The 20,708-nt window shown below is 33.5% G+C and overlaps 1 protein-coding gene across 1 annotated transcript in view; it reads right to left on the bottom strand.

The window, feature by feature from the left end:
* The window catches only part of LOC117116076 (acyl-CoA-binding domain-containing protein 4-like), a 31,594-nt gene extending 11,128 nt beyond the window's left edge, over positions 1–20,466 (bottom strand). The window contains exons 1-12 of the mRNA XM_033260019.1: positions 20,345–20,466; positions 18,494–18,664; positions 17,408–17,592; positions 15,045–15,139; positions 14,290–14,497; positions 13,800–13,919; positions 13,170–13,357; positions 11,629–11,767; positions 11,270–11,327; positions 8,990–9,081; positions 6,794–6,848; positions 6,259–6,356 (exon numbers count right to left, since the gene is read on the bottom strand). Coding sequence (XP_033115910.1) covers positions 6,259–6,356; positions 6,794–6,848; positions 8,990–9,081; positions 11,270–11,327; positions 11,629–11,767; positions 13,170–13,357; positions 13,800–13,919; positions 14,290–14,497; positions 15,045–15,139; positions 17,408–17,592; positions 18,494–18,664; positions 20,345–20,406 — 1,471 coding nt within the window. The 5' untranslated portion in view covers positions 20,407–20,466. The remainder of the gene's footprint in view (positions 1–6,258; positions 6,357–6,793; positions 6,849–8,989; positions 9,082–11,269; positions 11,328–11,628; positions 11,768–13,169; positions 13,358–13,799; positions 13,920–14,289; positions 14,498–15,044; positions 15,140–17,407; positions 17,593–18,493; positions 18,665–20,344) is intronic.
* Between the last annotated feature and the right edge of the window lie 242 nt (positions 20,467–20,708).

Raw genomic sequence — 20,708 nt, 5'->3', positions numbered from 1 at the left:
AGATAAATGTTACTATATTATTACAGCAAGTTATCAAATTCTAAAAATATGTACAGTATCTAATTATTATTACTGTATTATATTATCAAGCGTTTCATCATTGACATCAGTATTAGCTTTCAGACTGGTATTATATTATCACTATGGTTACTTATTATTATCATTATTATTATTAATCATCATCAATCATCATTATCACTATCATCACTCTCAGCACCATCATTATTGTGCTATGAAGGAGTTAAAAGCAACATAATAATATTCTTTACATAGGTGTGTGTGTACGAGTGGCATGACTATGATATACTTGAAAGAAACATTTGTGTTCAGCATATCTATTTGCTACATTTTTGTGGTTGCAAACCAAGATGCTCAGAAGTCTCCAGAAACATGCACCCCAGGAAGTCTTCTTGGAATTCCTGGTGTTCCTGGGCAACCAGGTGTCCCTGGAACAGCAGGTGTTCCTGGCATCCCAGGAACACATGGCCAGAAGGGTGACACAGGCCAGCAAGGTCCCAGAGGCGAGCCTGGTATGCCTGGAGATAAAGGCTCAGTAGGTCCAACTGGCCCTGGCGGTCTACCAGGTAAAGCCTGTCTCTTATACACATCTAGATGTGTATAAGAGACAGATATATATATATATATTTTAGACCACAATATTAGGGATTGGTAATCAAAACAACGTTATGGGCAAATTATTATTTTTGGTTCAACCGCCATTGTTGCGGTGTCGGGTGAGATGGGGTCCAGGCCAGTGCAAAAAAGTTATTTAAACAACACCTTGATTGAGCAAAAAAGGAAATTCATACAAGGCAAGAGAACATTTTGATACCAAAGGCAAGGAAAATCTAAGGCCAAAAATATTAGCTTCACATCCCCATTCCCATCTTTTTGGAGCCTCATGAAAAAAATTCCTATTTGCTTTTTTTTAAAAAGAACAATTAATTTTCCATGCAAAATAAAATTAATCTGAAAGATTGTTTTCAAAGCCTAAGCAGAAATGGAAATATAAATCGAAGTATTCATACAAAGATTCATTTTGCTTCTTTTTATAAATCAATTTTTATTACTTACCAGCTTGTTTGTTGTAAATAGCAAATATAAATTACTACCCTCAATAAAAAATATTTTCAAGTCCCAGATGTGAAAATAATAAATAAATTTTATTTGGCCTAAAAAGTCCTGTAGTAGTACTTATTCATTACTTCCTCCACCAAAGTATTAAGAATAGTTATTAATTTTTAACACTTTGGTGGAGGAAATAATGTAGTAGTACTCATTCATTACTTCTTCCTTCCACCAAAGTGGTAAAAGTTAATAACTATTCTTAGTTCTCACATCCATAACTGTGAAACATTCAGACACAGAACCCACAAGTTATTTGCAAATGTAGCCTAGAAAACAGAAGGTCAGGGCTATGCAGAACGTTGGACCATCCCTAATTGGCCTGCCCTTCCTAGCGTACTTCACATCCACATAGATACAACCAATCAACCAGACATAGCTGCTATCGTATTTAACAAACCAATTTAATTAAAACATAGATTGTGTCTATTTTTAGACGTCATTTCCCAGGCTATCTACGTCAGTAGTATAATACATCAATACTAGAAGGTAAAGGGTTAGGCTTGGCCTTTGGATTCAGCACTAGAGTCCAGTTAATTCATATTTTCGATCAATAAACAATCAACTAAAGTCTGACACGCACATCTGCTAGATATTGATCAATATTAAATTAGGTGTCACTATCTTTCTATATATAAGTTTTGGTTAGCCTACTTTCAGTGGCGTGTATATTAAAATGGGGTGGGGTTGATGAGGGGGCATGATGGTGAAGTGGAAGGACTTGATGAAATAGTGAGGGGATGGTGACTGGCAAAATAAGATGATATCAGATCATTTTTTAACTACATATAAGCGTAAGATTTTTGCTTCAAAAATTTCAAGTGGCGAGGAGGATGCGATTGTAGGCATGAGCTATCTTGTGGGGCCCACTGTCTAAATTAAAATAAATTATATTCTGCACATCTCAATGTGTCCAAAATGCCAAAATGAAAAACTATAAACTCTATATCTAATGGTAAAAATATAGGCAGTAGAGTCAATATTGATGAATACACAGACCCAAGCCACATTAGGCTAATTTGTCGGAAAATACATTTCTCAACTCTTTATATCAAAATTATTGTTTTGAAAACTATGCCTCATGATCTCTTATGAAAAAGAGTTGTTACATTCTAAAGTACTCTCTCACATACATTTAAAACATTAACCTGCCAATCAACTTAAAACCCACAAATGTCAGTTTTGCCATAGCAGATATGATTGTTTAGTTGGCCAAATGACAGATCATTGAGGCAAATCTCCAACTTCATTGGCAAAATCAGTAGTTTCTCAGACTTCTTGCCAACAAAACTCAATCACCAAGTTAAAGATTCCAAGCATTTTTTGGCAGACTAATCCCTGATTGGCTAATTAATGCAGCTACATTCCCTCCCCTCCCCAACCCTGCCAAGGTACAGTACCAAAGGTCCAAAATAATTTTGGTATCAAATATCATTTTAAGAATTATTTTACTGACTTGTAAATGTATTTTAAATAATTGTTTTACTATTTGTATTTAAATTACTTTCCTACATAATTGAAACCATTGATTTTAAAAAGAGATAAGGAGAGAAAAATGAAAACACAACTGCAAGCAGTGATGCATACCATTTAGCACTGTGCAAGTATAGTCAAGAGGTTATGCACAGTAGCTGAAGATGATGATGATGAATAAAATATTTTATAATGCAATGTAATGTTTTTTATCTTATCTTTATATTTGTATTGTACATGTCCATTTATATGTAAAGTTGTTCTTTCTGGAAAGCCTCTCAGCTGGTGTAATTCAAGATTGTGCTGGGGGGTGGTGGGTTCTGAACAGCACCTGAAGTTGAGGATGAATAAAAAATTTAATATTTTAAATGCAATGTAAGCTTTTAATGTTTTTTTTTATCTTTCTTATCTTAATATTTGTATTGTTATATCCATTTGTTTTCCAAGTTCCAAGACTGCTATTTTTTTGATAACATTAATGTATATAGGATCTGTGATTTAGGTAATCGGACGTACCAATCCCTAGACCTAAAAAATCGGGAGAAGGAAGAATTTGCAGGCAAAGGGTGGGCCCAAAACCCACCAATTAGTGAAAAGCCTTCAACGTCAAAATATTCTGATAGCATTAATGTCTTTCGTGGTTTATAAACATAATTTATAAGATACCTATTCGATTTTCATTCATGTGGCCTAGTAATTTCACCTATTTTATCATGCAAATCCCATGTTTTTTAACTTGCGGCACATTAAATGAGGCAAATCTAGGCCTAGCCTAGTCCTAGATTTTAAAATTCAGGGGAACTTGAACAAATTCGGGAGACCGGGAGATAGCCTGTAAATTCTGGAAACTCCCGATCGAATCAGGAGGGTTGGAACGTTTGGGTAATCCAGCCTAATTGAATTACTCTGTATTGTTTTTATAAAAGTGAAATTAATTATATAAAATGAGCAAAATTCTGTATATAAATGAAACATAATAGTCAGTGCTGGGTATGTGTTTATTGACAGTGGCTGATAAATCTGTCATTGTTATCGGATTGGTATGCAGATGACAGAGCATTTTTGCATTTGAACTACTCTACCAAGGACAGGATTAAAATCACAATAGGCAGACCATACACCACAAATATTTTCCTGTTTAGAGATGACGTATACTCAGTCAATCCTTTGTATAAACTAAAATTTTAATCATTTCTGTGACGACAATTTGATACAGTGACAATTAATTTTGGATGAGTTGTGACATATACAGTATGGAAGAAGGTTTCAGATTAGGTCATCAATCTGCTCTTTTTGATCTTTTTTAGAACTGACATCTGAGAATTGATCCTCAGACCTTAAAGATATACAGTATACAGTCTGAATCTATGGTAAAATCTAGGGGTAAACCCTTTAAAAATTCAATTAGAATATTGGATTGCAGAGAACAGTGCCAGTTATTTTTGAATGAGTTAAGACATGCATGGTAGAAGGTTGTAGATTAGGTCATCTGTCTTCTCTGTCTGATCTATTCTTAGCAAATGACATTCTAAAATTTAATCTTCAGACTTTTAAGATATACAGTACTACAGTACTTTCTGTCTATGGCAAAATCTAGAACCTTAAAAATTCAATTGTTACTATAATTAATATATAATATATAATATTGAATTGCTACTTTAAATTACAATTAACTTACAATGACCATTGGCAGAGTCACCAGTATGGAATAGAGGGGACTCAAGGAGAGACTTTCACAGATTGAGGGTCAAGACCACCTCATCCCCTCCATGGTGTGGGGGAGGGGGGAATTATTTGATTGGCACTTCTAGATGCCAGGAAATGACACTCTTTTTCACTCACTCACTCACTTTTTTTTTCTTACTTTTTTTATAATCTTTTTTTTAAATTTTTTTTCAATTTATAGGGGTGGGGAGAAAGGCTGGCTGGGCCTTAAGTTAAATCTGTGACTGAATACACAAATTCAATTTTTGCCAATTTACAGTACACAAGTTTTACGACCTCCCTCCACTTTGGGAAGTAGTTCTAACAACTCTGGAAATAGAATTCAACACTTCACCCCAAACCATGTTGTATTTGTATAATATTCGCACGAAGCACTTCAACATTGATTTTATTTTTCAGCTTTTGCATATCAACTTTGATATCCATTGACTGTCAATTATATCAAAATCTGCCTACCCTTCATTAAAACAAGTAATATTTGAATTTCTCTTTATAAAAATGCTGGTAGAATTTTGAAGTTATTGTCAAAAGTGTTTTCCGGTCAAAGCAGCTATACACTCGCTACATGATATTGATGTTTTTAGCAAAACATTGATTTTATTTTTCAGCTTTTGCATATCAACTTTGATATCCATTGACTATCAATTATTTCAAAAGCTGCCTACCCTTCATTAAAACAAGTAATATTTGAATTTCTCTTTATAAAAATGCTGGTAGAATTTTGAAGTTATTGTCAAAAGTGTTTCCGGCCAAAGCAGCTATACACTCGCTACATGATGTTGATGTTTTTAGCAAAACATTATTGCATTAAATATATCACAAATACCAGCAAAACTTTCAAATGAGTGGCGCCTTCCCATTGCTGGGTTCTGGTTCGGACATGATTTTTTTCTTATGAACCAAAATTAACTCCACTCCTTAAAGCATCTCATGTATACATCTACTGTATGTGGGCTGCCTGATTTGGGGATTGCGACTGTACGTGAATAATATTTTTGCTGCTGGATATGAAATTCTATTTATTTAAATGCTGTTTCAATGTTCTTAATTCTTAAATACATCTCCATCCATGATATTTCCCTGTGTTTCTCTCTTTGGTTTTATACCTCCATGGTGAAGTATATATATTATCTTGACAGGTTTTTTTTCAGTAGTTTTAAATGTTTGTATAAATTATTTATCTTTTGATGTGTCTGTTATATATTTTGTTATATATTTTTACTAATTTTTACCTGTATATTGTGGATTTGTTTCAGTGTTAAACTTTTATGACAAATAAAGTTATCTTGAATCTTGAAATACTGGCCGGAATGTGGGATTTGAAATCCATGCACAAAATGTTAAACCCCTACACTAAATCTTGCATCCTTGCTTTACCTACACCTCCATTTATCCTTTCAGAAATACAATGTAACTCTGCATAAATTTCTTTTTTAAAGAATGGCACTTTGTTCGATTGTGCAAATGTTTTTGAACATTTACTCTATTTGTTATTGTATGGATTGAATTGAATAGTATATATCCAAAACCATCAACTCGTCACTCAAACTTTTAATACCAGCACTTCAGACCACAGAAAGGAAGTCATGGAAAATGCTAGAGGAGATATACACTAAGCTAATAGATGGAAATGCATAACAGATGATAATGAGCACATATACTGAATATATGTACTACATTCATTCAAAAATGCAAGAAGTTTGTACATACTAAATATATGTATTGTACATCTACTGTACTTTTTTCATACACAAGACATCTTGTCTATACATGCATTATCATTTCTTCATTATTAAAAACTCAATACCAGTAATAATAATGTAAAGTGAAGACTTATTCAGGTTTGATATTTTATTAACAATGTACTTGGGAGTACTAATTAAAGCTAAAGTTAACTTATTATTGAGCTTATTCGATTTGAATGTAATTACTTACTTAGGCTGAAAATAAAGGCATCATTAAGGGCTTCATTGCCATTGTAACCACCATGAATTAGAAGTCTGTTGCCAGGCAACCGGCAGGATGCATGCCAACTAAAAGCAAGAATCAAGAAACCATGAAAGCTATTATGTATGAATATAAATGGCAAAATATTCTTTAAATATATTTAAAAATTCTAGCATATCATTGATTGAACCAATACTGGGATAAAAATAAGTCTGTTGCCAGGCAACCGGCAGGATGCATGCCAACTAAAAGCAAGAACCAAGAAACCATGAAAGCTATTATGTATGAATATAAATGGCAAAATATTCTTTAAATATATTTAAAAATTCTAGCATATCATTGATTGAACCAATACTGGGATAAAAATAAGACCACATTATTACATAAAGTATTACAATATACAAATTAAATCCCTATTTTAAAAACTGATATTCATATTATTCTACAATTAATTCTAATGTTATCAAAAGAGAAATTTTAAAATATATAAAAAAAAACTTTTCTCCAAAATTTAATTATTTACCTTCTTGGAGAGGGCGCTGTTCCAAGTGTAGCTGGTGTTGAGAACTCCATTAAAGCTGCACAAAAAAAAGTAATTTAAGCCAATTCATAGTTTGAACTGCGCATGCCCATATCGTAGGTCAACTGACCTTGCTACAAGCATGCACAGTCCAACTATGAATTGGATTATTCAATATTAAGTCTGAGCTACTGAAATGAATTATTAAAATTTAATTATAACGTATGAATATTTTAGAGATTCTGGGGAAAAAAACTTCATTTGAGTTCGGCTTTTCCAATAACAAGTAGTGCGGTTAAATAATGACTAGATTTCCTAATATTATTATAAAATCCTTTTTGGAATAATTTCAAAATTAGAGATTCTGGGGAAAAAAACTCCATTTGAGTTCGGGTTTTTTCCAATAACAAGTAGTGTGGTTAACTAATGACTAAATTTCCTAATATTATTATAAAATCCTTTTTGGAATAATTTCAAAAACTGTTTATTTGCTACACAGGTAATTTTATGATCCAAAATTGAGCCAAGAAAATGATTCAATTAATGCTATGTTATGACAGATAAAAACACTAGTAACCTTGATCAAACAAACAACATCATGATGTTGATCAAAGCCACAAATGTTGGCTGGTAAGCTCATAATCTTTTCTTTCTTTGTTTTTTATTGCCAAAATTATCTACATATATTGACAGCAGATACACTTTTAAACATTGTATATTGTTGATAATAATTAACAGATGTTTTAAATACTTCTTTTACATTTATAATATATATATTTCCTATTTTGTAAAACCATGTCAATTACTATCTAATAAGGAAGCAATTAATTAAGGATTCTAAAAATAACGACTGAAACTGTTCATTAACGTGAATCCTGTAACCTCTACAACGGTTCTCAACAATGGATATAATCAATGGATTGTATACATAATTTGTGTCACTAATATTTCTTTTAAATTCAAAAGGAAATTTGTAACGCAAAAGAAAGCCATGGACTTACAAGTGAATGGTCAGGAATATAAATACAATGTAAATCACATTGCTTTATTGAAGGCCAACTCAAATAGTGTCATACGACACAACACAATGTAAATTTTTTGTTGCGCTGTGGCTGTGAGTTAAACACATGCAATAGATCTCCACTATAGGGAGTCACATCATTAATATTAAACATGTTTAATATTCTCACGATGAGCTAACGACTCTCCTGCGATAAATCGGGCTGGGTCGTACGACACTGAGTTGGCCTTTATGCTAAGCCTGCACTTGTCTCTGTCTCTCTCCACCCAGGAGTAAAATTTATTTGGTGATGAGCTAACTGCCTTCCCCTATGGGTGGGGATGAGATTGCTTATGATGGCTGTTTATATATCCAATGACCGAGGGTGATAATTACTGGCTTTGGAATAGGTTACCAGACAGATGCAGCATTATAAATGCTGCATATTTATTATTTACACTTTCTTCTTTGTTATGTACAGTTTTGATCAGCTAGGCCTAGCCTATATGAGGCTTGCCATCAGGGGTTTAGCCAGAAAAACGATATAGGCCCTCCAAAATGGAAGCCATTGAGCCACGCCATGGGAATCCCCATCGAATACTGAATGGTACTAAAAACAACGTACATTCAATCAATAAATGTTGTTTTTATCAAACGTAAATATGATTTAGCTTTAGTTTAATGTAACATTCGATAGATTTGAAGAATATAGAGAATTTGCTAAAGGTAAACCAGGGCCAATGAGCCTAGGCTGAGCTGATTAGGCCAAGCCGTCCAAGCCGTCACGGTAAAAGTGGCCGTCCTAAATAATTGTAGGCCATCCAAAAGACGGCCGGACGGCTCGCTGGCTAAGCCTATGCTTGCCATCCCAAAACCAGCATCAGTCACCAAAAAAGGAAAAAACTGACTTTTTAATATATTCATGTTCTCCATTGTAAGCTTTATAATGATGGGTTTACCGAAATTGACTTATTATTGCCAAAGTTATGAATAAAAGTATTAAAGACTTCTCTGTACAAAAGTATACAATATTGCCACATCAAATACTCTAATTACGCTAAATTATTCACTTTAACAATTAGCAACAGTACACTGGTTTTGGAATGGCAAGCCTCATGATCTTGAGCTAAAAAACTTTTGTGGTTTTCCTAATATTTTTATCACCATCACCATTAAAATAGTATTCAGGGATTTCGTACTTAGATCTAGGATGATGAGGTCGTTGAAACACAAGGGGGCATCCCAACCGCCAAAAATAACCATTTGATCACCTATGACGGTTGCCGAGTGTCTGGAAAAATAAAAAGTATCATTATTATTTGAGAAAACATTTATAATCAAGCTTTTCTCACATTCAAAAATTAATTCAAAATCAACATTTTAGTACATCTCCCAAGGAATTATACAGTACTGTAGGTTTTCAATATGGCATTACTTCATGTGCTTTATACTAGCCTGGGGGCATCCTAACCACCAAAAAAAACCATTTGATCACCTTTGACTGTTGCTGAGTGTCTGGTAAAATAAAAAGTATCATTATTACTTGAGAAAACATTTTATAATCCAGCTTTTCTCTCATTCAAAAATTTAATCAAAATCAAGATTTTAGTATATCTCCCAAGGAATTATACAGTAGGTTTTCAATATGGCATTACTGCATGTACTTTATATGACTAATGTATTACTATATTATTAAATTAAAGGTTGGATGGAATAATGTTTTGCCATACCTGATGTCTTATCGTACTATAATTCTCAGTACGACCCTAAATACTTGCGAAAAAAATCTCGCAAGTGATCTGGTAGGGGATCAAACCTACGACTTCCAGATAACTAGCCTGGTGTCTTAACCACTAGACCACCAAGCTTGCGCTTAGTGACTAGTGTTGAACTCGACCCCAAGTAGCAGCAGGTACTGCAATGCTATTTGAATGTGTTTTACGTCAGCAGATTTAATGGGAATGATGTTTTCCTCAAACCCAACGTGTTATTGTACTGAATGGTAAGTACGTTCCCAAATACTAAAAAAACACCATCAAATAAATTAAAAGGATATATATTTATATTGGTCTTATATAATATGTGGGACCATAATACAAAATGGAAATCATATAGAGCTTCCTAGGGAAATATTTGATGTTGATTTTCAATTAGAAATCATTGTATAGTCATTAGGCATCCTAATCAATACCAGTATGCTGTTATTTCATTTATATTGATTTGTTTAATGAACATAGAAAGCTTTCTATCAGCATATGATTATCATTGCATAGAGTTGAGTGCTGTATTACAGCAAGGCAACTAAATTATTCAACAATCAACTGGGTATACAATCAAAATAAACCAGTAGATGGCAATGTTTGTACAGTGATCATCTCATCGCTCTGTGGCGATTTGCATCCCTCATTAAACTGCATTTGTACATTTCAATGTGAGCTAATTTATCTAAAAGCATTAGAAATGCTCCTCAATTTTTTTTTTTTATCATTCAACAAATCAATTGGGTATAGAATCAAATAAACAAGTAGATATGGCACTGTATCATGGCATTGCTCTGGGGTGGTTAATCTGCATCCCTCATTAAACTGTATTAGGACATTTCAATGCGAGCTAACTTGGGCCAAGATAAAAAAATAGTTTGTTTCTGGTCCAGCGCCCAGGTGGAATTTTGTTTTCACTGTCCACCCGTCCACAAGAGAAAAAAGAACTTAAAAAAATGGAAATCTTCATCAACGATCACAAATACTAGGCCTAGTATCAAACACCTCATACCAGCATCAATATAAAAAGTGTTTTAATTTTTTGGGCTTATCAAATACAAAAAAAGCATGAAATGGGCATTGGCATGGGGAGGTTTATGAGAAGCTAATTCTATTGAGGCCATTGAATTGTTTTCAATAGGCAATTACAAAAACAAGGGTAAGCCTATTCACACTCGGTTAAAAAAAAGACCTCCCTCCGTACTGTCTATTTTATTTGGCCACCCGCTGGACAGGAAACAATTTTTCAGGATGGCCTATCTAAAAGCATTAGAAATTTTACCCATGGACTACTGGGCTTCAAAAAAAAGGTAAAAACCACAGAGGAAAAATCATGAATTTTTTACATATATAGTGTATATAGCATGTATTGTAGGTAGCAAACTCTGTTCTTTAGACCTGTTATCATTGCAGTCGATAGAAATGCCTTCTGACAACTTTCTTTTTGTCTTAAATTGTAATTAGGTCATTCAGCAAAAATAATTAATGAGAATTATGAACAAAATAATTATTAATAAAAAGCACCTAAATTTCATTTCTGCTTCATTTTGTACAGTGTAAAATCAAGTCACAACCAACTTTCAGTATCTGCATCTCGCTATGTTTGATTTTTAAAAGGAACAGAAATATTGAGGGCTAACTAAAGTTTTGACATTAAATACAACATAAATTATACAATTATTATTATTATTATTTTAAAAATATTTCAAAATATTTTACCCAGATCTTGGTGTTGGTTTTTTCCCATTTACAATAGGTTCATACCAATTCTGAGTATCTGAAATATATATAAAAAAATTCTGTAACATAGAGGGCAGTATTCTACTTCATAAGAAACAGCATTATGGTATTGAATCATTTTTAACACAATTGGCCGCTTTCTGCTTGTATGTCAATGGTTGAAATATATGCTACTCTCAAATTTCTGTCTATTAACACTTTATAAGCTGTAATTAGAGTAAGGAAACTACATTAGTTATAATAACATAGTAGAATCAGATGGAATAACAGACGTTATCTGATACACATCACAAGAATAAAAACAAAAAGGGTTATATTTAAATAAAAAACATGTATACCTAAACGATAGATTAGCAATTGATTACTACAACCATCTGGTTTCGGATCTGGATTTGGGAAGACGCCACCAAACACAAACAACTCATCACGAAACAGACAGCTACTGTGGTACGCTCTTGTGGGGGCTCTACCAATTGCCTGCAAAAAAACAAAAATAAGAGATTTAGTAACAATAATAGCAGTAAAGAGTTCCTGATTGGTGCTACTAGATCAGAGGTGTTGCAGACTATTAAGCATCAAGCATTATATAGAAACATACGATATGGTAGAATTTTAAACATGTTCAAAAGCATGTAGTCGTATAGTGGTAGCGCAGCCTATCGTAAGCAAAATCGCAACGTGTGGGACCAGCTTAAGTCTCAACATGCTTTTAACTTTTTCAATTGTAATAGAAGGAAATGCTTCTTATACTCTCTATATACTTCCAAAATGTATGTTGGGGGGGGGGGGGGGGGGGGGGGGGCCAAAGACACATGGCCGTCCTTTACAGGATCCATTGACAAAATCACTGCTGGTGTTCGCTTGAAATCAAGGATTTACCATTATGCTTTACAAATGTATTCAGTTAATTTTTATATCATTTTATGTTTTTTTTAGTTTTGTTTTATCGCTTAAAAGACTAACTTCCTGAATCCCAGGGTAGGACCCTGGAGGTACTCTTCCTCTGTGTCAAAAGAATCCTGGACCTCATCGTGGGCACTCATATCCCTGGATAGGCGATATATAACCTAATGCTGAGAATGTCTAACAATTACCCAACTAATTAATTATGAGCTAGAGTGTTTATGGGCCAGAATCACGAGGTAATTAATTCATTTTTCGGGGGCCTGTCGGCCTGACTTTTTTGACCACCTGTAATATATAGTGCATGTATGCTGTGGTGTATTCAAATTTTTTTCAGGGAATATATTATTTTTGCTTACAACATAAGGTTGGAGAATTCAGTGGAAAGCTGTGAGAGGTGAAACTTGGATTATGGGGCAACACATCAGATGCAGAGACCAGTCATACATGGGAAATCGTGTGATAGAATTCAAAGTTGAAACCAGGAAGAGAAGAATGCAAAAACGGAGGTGTAGCAATTGCATCTATGTGGATGTTAAAGCAGCTGAGCTAACAGAAGCGAGGAAAATGTGGAGGACGGAAATCTGCACAAGTGAACCCAATCAGAGTGGGAACAATGCTTCTTCTTATCGAGTGTATTCACGAGTTCATACTCTATGGAGCCATGTCGACGTAGTTCTAAAAACTCGACAATACGATTTTCGTGTATAATGTTAAAAGGATTGGTAGGAACATGGACATGGCGTGAACGCTCCTTTCTTTACCCCAGAATGAAGCAAGAAGTAAAATATTTTTTGTTTATGTTGATTGTATAAATTTATTCTATTAATAGAATCAGAATTAAAGAAAATTATTTGCCAATTAATTCTGTTCAACACTGAATGAACAATTTAAATTAGATTTGATGATCACCAACTACCTAATTAGTCAAAAGGTCATTCAATACAGTACAATCAAACTTCCTGTGACTTCTCACCTTCACCAAAGACCACGTCCAAGTTTTCATATCCAGAACATGAATGTCGTTGTACCACCGCAAATTCTTTGAACCACCAAATACATACACACAGTCAACTCGGGGGTCATAGGTTACAGTATGTCCCACTCGATACTGAGGCTTGTGGGAATCAACCTTGATTGGTGGCTCTGTCCATATAAGGCCATCTACAAGAAAATAATTATTCAAGAAATATTAAACATAATATGATGACTTACAGTATCACTGTCTGCACTATAAGCTTTCATATGACAATTAGTATGATTAGTTCATATATGGTCATATCACACTGATAATATGAGTAAATCATAGATATTTGTCAGCTTAAAATAAACAAAATTGCTCTTAAATTGTCAATATTGCAGGGAAGAGTAGAATTAGTTGTAAATGTATCAAGCGGGCCGTACACTGTGTTGACAGTCACCGGTCCACATAATTTCATGAAAACAGGAACATAACAAGGAACATGTGTTGGCTCATTTCCAATGACAATAAACTCGTATTGCTCCCGAGAATCAGCAGATGGTGTTGTGTTGTCGATATATGGATTTATCCGATAAGGAATTTCTCACATTTAAAAACAATAGAAATTATCCAATGTTTTCTAACCTTTTTCCAACACCCACACCGAGTCTCTACTAAGCGTCTGCTTTGCACCTTGTCCGCCAACTAACAGCATCTCACCAGCAGTTGTCTTACAGAATGCATGGCCCCATCTACAACTAGGAGCTGTCAAGAAACAATATGTCATAAAAATAAATTAGCTATAAGTAGTGATATATCTGGGCTTATTAACATGGAGAGGAGCCTATGGGGCATGATATTAAAGAGGGTGGTGCTATGCTATCAGAATGTTTATTTAACTACTTAAAATGGACTATGTCAGAATTGAACCCCTATCACCACCATCCTTTAATAAGACTAATGGAAAGTTGACAGTTGTAAGGATTAGTACCCAGGAGTCTGTGGTTGAAAGGATAGCACCACTAAACTACAACATCCTACATATAAATATAGTATGATTATTATTTTTCTCAGTCTGTAACATATAGATGCATATAACAAAAAATACAATCATTGTTAAATGATCAAACCTTACCTTGCATGTCAGACTTATTCTTAACAGTACTCAGAGTTTTACCGACTGCTGACTTCGTCCCATTCATATTTTTCTGGTTCTTTACCCCATTAAAGAGTTTTGTAGAAGTTTTTCTTTTTTGTGATGATGGTACGTCCTCAATTTCTTTGGAATTTCTTTTTCTTCTGTAAGTTTTGTTAGGTGCACTTTTGGGGGTTGCTGTGGTAACCTACATAGCATAAACAAATTACACCAATAAGCCTTGTAGTTTTATTAAGCTAGCTTACCTATGTCAAGTTCAACTCACATAAACAAATTTCTGTACTATAGTTGCTGATCTGAATTTTCTGGTTGGTGAAGAGCAACAACTGTAAATTTTATAAATATGCAGACGATAATGTAAGCCATATTATTGTTTGCTTATGTGACTTGATCTTTTACATAGTAACGAGAATACAAAAGTGATTAGATTGACTTGGCAAGGAAAAACTTTATCATTCTGATTTTTATTTGAAACAAAATAGTTGCCAACTTAAGAAATTAAGAAATTTACATATTTGTATATATATATTTGTAAAGTTTTTTAAGCATATCATAGACAGTGTATCTCTAAAACAACATTATAATAACAATAATAAATTTTATATATTAAGAAATAAAAAATCAGGGTGATCTGGATAATTTAAACCCAAAACAGATACCCGCATCACATCAGTGTTGAAAAGTAATTATAAATATATAGTTAGCCAAAAGATGAAGCACATCTGAAGTCATACCGGTGTAACTTCAGTCAGAAGATTCCTCTCATAGGTTTCCATCTTATCATCCGGCAACCAAGTATCTGTCTGCGCCAAGACATCTGGTAGTTGATCTGTTTAACATTAGTAATAATAAATAATTTACAAAAATCTCTTGTTACAGCCTATGTTGACATATTTCTAGAGCCATAACATTTGTCAATATATTGAAAGACAGATATCTAGGTCAATACATACATAGAGTGAGACTTTATTAATACCTTGAATAACAAACTTATTTTTTTTTAATGATCGTCAGAGGAAGGTGGAAAAAAAATTTTAATTATGTTTTCTTATTCAGCAAAATAATTTTGCCAAAAGAATATAGGCAGAAGAGAATAAAGATAAAATTTTATTGATGAATGTAAACATTGTACTACTGAGATTAATAAATGCTTTAAATTTTTAACATTGCATTCTGCTGTGCGGCTGTTCCGTGGAAAAACAATGTAATTGTTTTTATATTTTTATTAGGTTACATTGTTTTGCCTTGGAATGGCCATGTGGTTATTGGCACTATTCAAATCCTTGATTGATTATATATTTAAGGAAAAAATATTACATCTTATTTTTGAATATTTCAAGGGAGCAGCGGGCGTTATATAAACAAAATAAATTTCTTTTTATTTTTTTCTTAAATTTTCATATTTTCTTGGCAAAGGGTGGACTAACTGGCAGATTTTTAAAAATTTTATTCTAAATCAACATTATTGGCAGGTGGAGGGTTTTTATACAAGGCATAAACAAGTCTTGCCTAAGCTCTATATTGTTAATGGTGATATTATCTGGCTATACTATACAGTAGGTCTACTCTGGAGAAAAATAAAATGCAATGTAATAACACAAACAAAATAGCTACTAATTATAAACAACTGTAGAAAATGAAAATCTTTCTAGTTTATTGGTGACGTCAACTGTGAAAGGCCTGCATTGCTCTCATAACACATATTGCCCAAATTTACTTACATGTGACTATGAGATAGATCAACAATGATACATCCTGTTATTAAAGTGCAACTAATAGACAATAATGAGATGTTGCAACAATATCCTATGATCCCACTTCTGACACTATGGAATATAGGCGTGCATTCAGCTAAAAACATTTAATTTTTTTTCTGAAATTTCCATTTTATCATGGCAGAGGGCGCATTGACACTGGCAAAAATACAATACAAGATCAAATGATATCCTGCTTGTGGCAAAACCAAAAACGGAGCTATCTGAAATAACCCTATTCAATGTAAATCAACAACTGCTCCTAATATTTATACTATTAAAAGACTAATAAATAACTGACAGGATTAAATATTTTAAATAAAGATAAAAAAACTTTAAATTGTTCTCATTTTCATGACATCACTTTTTAATCTTTATAATTTTAAATTTTACTTTTCTTTGTACAGTATATATTTAAATTTAATTTTTGATGTTTAAGTTCACTTGTATCTTCTTTATTTTATTTTATTTTTTATTTTAATTCTTGTATTTTCTTGTGTAAAACACCAATATGGTGATACTAGTTTTTTTCTCCGTTTTAAAATAAAGTTGTTATTATTATTATATTATAGTACGAAAAACAAAGATTTTCGTATCATGGCGCCAAATTATGAATAGTTTGAAAGTCCAGTTCAAAAGCAACAAATGTTTATTCATTTAAACATTTATTACCCATTGGTGTAAGTTTCTGAATTTCTTTACTTATATAAAATTTATTTAGTTTTACTTGTATTAATCTTTGTATTTATCATCAAAATCACGGCCTTGTAGAACACCTTCGGGTGATACAAGCTTTTCCGTGTTTAAACGATGCCATTATTATTATTTTATAATTATTATCTCTCCCCTATTTTATATGATAACCTTCCAGCTGACCTTCATGATTGTACAGTTGAAATTACTTAATTAATGAGTGTATCTTATATGTAAGTGCATTAATATATTTTATAAATTAGTCAAATTTATAAAAATGTATTAATATGTGTAAAATCACCTGTTAGATAGCTGACTATTTTGAATAAATTAACTGTCTGTTCTTTTGTTTATTTTTCCCCCTCTTTTTTTCTTCTTTTACTTACATTCTTTATCTGTTTGTATGGATTGAATTTGTGTTTTATTTATTTTGAAGAGGGCCCTGAATATCAGCTGACCTCTTTGGCTTAGTTGGGAGGGTAACCAGCTATAAATATGGTATAACTTTTAAACTAGACTAGAAAACAATGAGGTGTTATAAGAATATCCAATTAATAGGGAGGCTTTAATCATGCTTACTGTCTAGCCACTCGTAAAGGGCGCCAAAACATTTAGCCTTACAAACTATCCCAGCTATTTGGTTGTCTCACCTGAAATTGTCTGTGGTGGTCTGCAGACGGCGTTGCTAAAGTCCTGTTTGTTAGTAGCTGACACTGGCGAGAGATCATCTGGTTGTTCTAAAGTCAGTTGTAGCTGTCCACAAAGTCCCTCATCGGCCATTAACACACTCTTCACAAGGAGATCATCCTTCCAATATTCCTGCCAGCATATTGACCTGCCATTGCAATAATTGAAAAACATTGTGAAAGGTTGAGTGAAGCTGTTGCACCTTTCAATCACAGGGTCTTGGGTACAGGACAGGATACTGAACTGTATGTGTAGTTTGTATGTTTGCCGGTGAAAAGGAATGCTACTTAGAGAGTGATTAAGTTATGTTAAGTTGGCAATCATTGGCTCATTTAACTTTGTAAATTTTTGTTTCAATATAGAAAAAACAAAAACATTATAAATTCATAATAATCACAATCAATTGTAATTAGAGGGATGTGCTAATACTCCATCTGGGTTTTTATGATAGAACCTTGCCTGTCTTCCTAAATACCATTTAAAAACCCATAAAAACCAATTTAATCCTAATAAAGGTGTATTGTCCCACGCTAGTTATCAAAAAAATCATAAAAATATTAACTTGCCCATTTTGAAGTAACATAAAAGTTATCAACTTGAACATAGAAATTAGTGTTTTTAAAAATGTCTACCCATCCATTTACAGCAAAAAATGATAGAAACACTTCCAATCACTGGAAGTGTTTTATTACTTTTTAAATTTATTATAATTTGTTAGTTTAAAAATCACGCTAGTTAGAACATAATTTGTATGTTCTTGCAAAATGAGCAAGTTTATTTCAAACTTATTTTTTATGATTTTTTGACATTAGCAAGGGACAATACATCTTTAAATTGAAAAGCGTGCTGAATTACATTTAAGAAAACATTTAATAATAATAATAATTATTTACTAATGTTTAAAACCAGGTTTTGGATTATTTACATTTAATGACTAACTGAACCTGATTGTTAAATTTACTATCTTGGGCAACACAACCATTTATACTTGCTCCACTCTCTTTGGAATAATTGAGTCACAAAACTGGTTTACTTAATTGAGTACTAACCTTTGATGTTCTGACAAACTGCCAATACAGAAAGGCTTCTGTTTTTCGGAGAGTTTGATAACACAATACAGGCACTTCCCTTTGAGATCATCAGGCCATGTACCGTGTGAATAGACCAGAATAAAGTTTGGTAATGGGAGTCTTACACTGCACTGCTGAATTTTGCCATCCCTGAGGGTACATAGAAAAGATTGATTATCACTCCTGCCCGCATCAACAATTTGGGAAATATTGATGCGGGAATAAAAAAACTTTTTTTGCTGCATCATTTATTTCAACAGCATAAAAAAAACAATGCAATTTTGTGACTAGATATACATTTTTTTTAACAATAAAATTAAACCAGTTTTTATACAATATTCTTGCCAAATAAAAACATTCTCTCCCTCTCGAATGAAAAATACAATATTATATTGTTCCAATTAAAAAAAAAACAAAACAAAACAAACAAAAAACGCCCGTCCTCATCACCTTTTTTTTATGTGCTCTAAAATAGAACATATTTTTTATACGCCGTGGCTAGAGATACAGTACCATATTTCTACTTCGATTTGCTAAAGGTACGGTAAATGGCATTACGTCACCATCGCCCAATGAAATGCCAGAATGTGCGTGACGTCATTTTTTGAAGACTGGCATTTTGTGCATTCAAATTGTATGAATATTTTGGTGGGATTGTAAAGCGTGGTATTATTTCGAGCTTCTTGGACTAAAACTTGAGAAGTAGGGATTATGAAGTTCAGACGGTATGATCATGGAGGAACTAGGCTAAGTTTATGACTGGTATAGGCTATGCCACTTAGATCAATGTCACCAGAGCAACTGCTGCGAAAAGCAGAATCCAAGCAAAGCAGGCCTTGCTTGCTTAGATTTTTCGCCAAGCGAAGAATTTAAGCAAGGCCTAGAGGCATTCCAAGAGTTTGGTGGAATCAGTACTTGTTTGATAACGGTTATACATAGGCCTAGCTAAATGAAACTCTTTACTAAGTGGAACCATAAGCCTATATATCGATAACAGTATTAAGTCAAACAATATTGTACTTTTTGATGTTCTAATTTCCCAGTACTGTACATCGATCTCGTTTCACCGCTCATCGCGGGTGATCTTCAATATGCAATGCCAGTCTTGAAAAATGACGTCACGCACATTCTGGCACTTTATATTGGGTGATGGTGACGTAATGCCATTTACCGTACCTTTAGCAAATTGAAGTAGAAATACGGTACCGTATCGCTAGCCACTGCGTTTTTTATACTCAGGATACGGATGGAAGGCACATTGTCTGCTTCATCTTATTCTTTTTAATCTAGCTAGGCCTATCTGGTGACTTGCCTATTGTTTTTTCATATCTTTTTCTTTAATGCTATATGCATAACTCAAAATATACTTCTATTGAAGTACACTTCATTGTAAACAAAGACAAACATTTTAAATACTTCTTAAAAATTATTAAAACTAGGCCTAGCAAACAAAGTTACTGATACAACTTGGTATCAATTTCAAAATTAAACATTTTTATTTTTTATTTACAATTATTATTTAATATAGCCTAGGCCTACACCATCAGCAGCAGCAGGTCTAGGCCTATATTCCCTCCTTCAATTCACAGCTGGGCATAGTCTGTACAGTATCTGAACCTGTCCAGGCCCTGGGCTAACCTCTATTATATGAGAGATGGGTAAGTGGAGGTTGCACACGCAGAATGTGAATAGGGCCTAAGTAGGCCTAGGCCTAGGGCCTAGCCGTGGCCCTTTTTTAGATCTTATGCCTAGCCTAGCTAAAGCTTAAACGAAAAACTCTTTAGTCTACATATACAAGCCTTCTTCCAAAGCCTAGCTTGTACAACTTACAATTTAAGAAGCTGTGGTAATTGTGTAGGAGAAAATAACGCATAAAATTGCAGAACAGCCATATTAGGCACAAAAAACCCTTTTATTTCAACCTCACTCACGGTCTAAGCCAAGGAGGCCGGTCGATCTCCTTTCATCAATCGCTCAGTTTGTGGTGTTGTCAAAAAAATCGAATTTCGCGCGGGCTTGTGCAAAAACGCGAAACAATAAAATAAATAGCGCCCCCAAGTTAGTTCAGAAACTCAACTTCATAAGATCTTTGCTCAACTTTCACCATACTTTATTTACGGTATGTGTCAATTAATGTTTTCAATTGTTATTTTGTTGTTTGTATATTCTCAGACCTGTCATTATCTGGGGATAG

Source organism: Anneissia japonica, unplaced genomic scaffold (genome assembly GCF_011630105.1).
Source record: "Anneissia japonica isolate Jap-2015-1 unplaced genomic scaffold, ASM1163010v1 scaffold287743_len2803612_cov181, whole genome shotgun sequence".
Classification (NCBI taxonomy): Eukaryota; Metazoa; Echinodermata; class Crinoidea; order Comatulida; family Comatulidae; genus Anneissia; species Anneissia japonica.
This window is presented reverse-complemented; position numbering and strand designations above follow the sequence as displayed.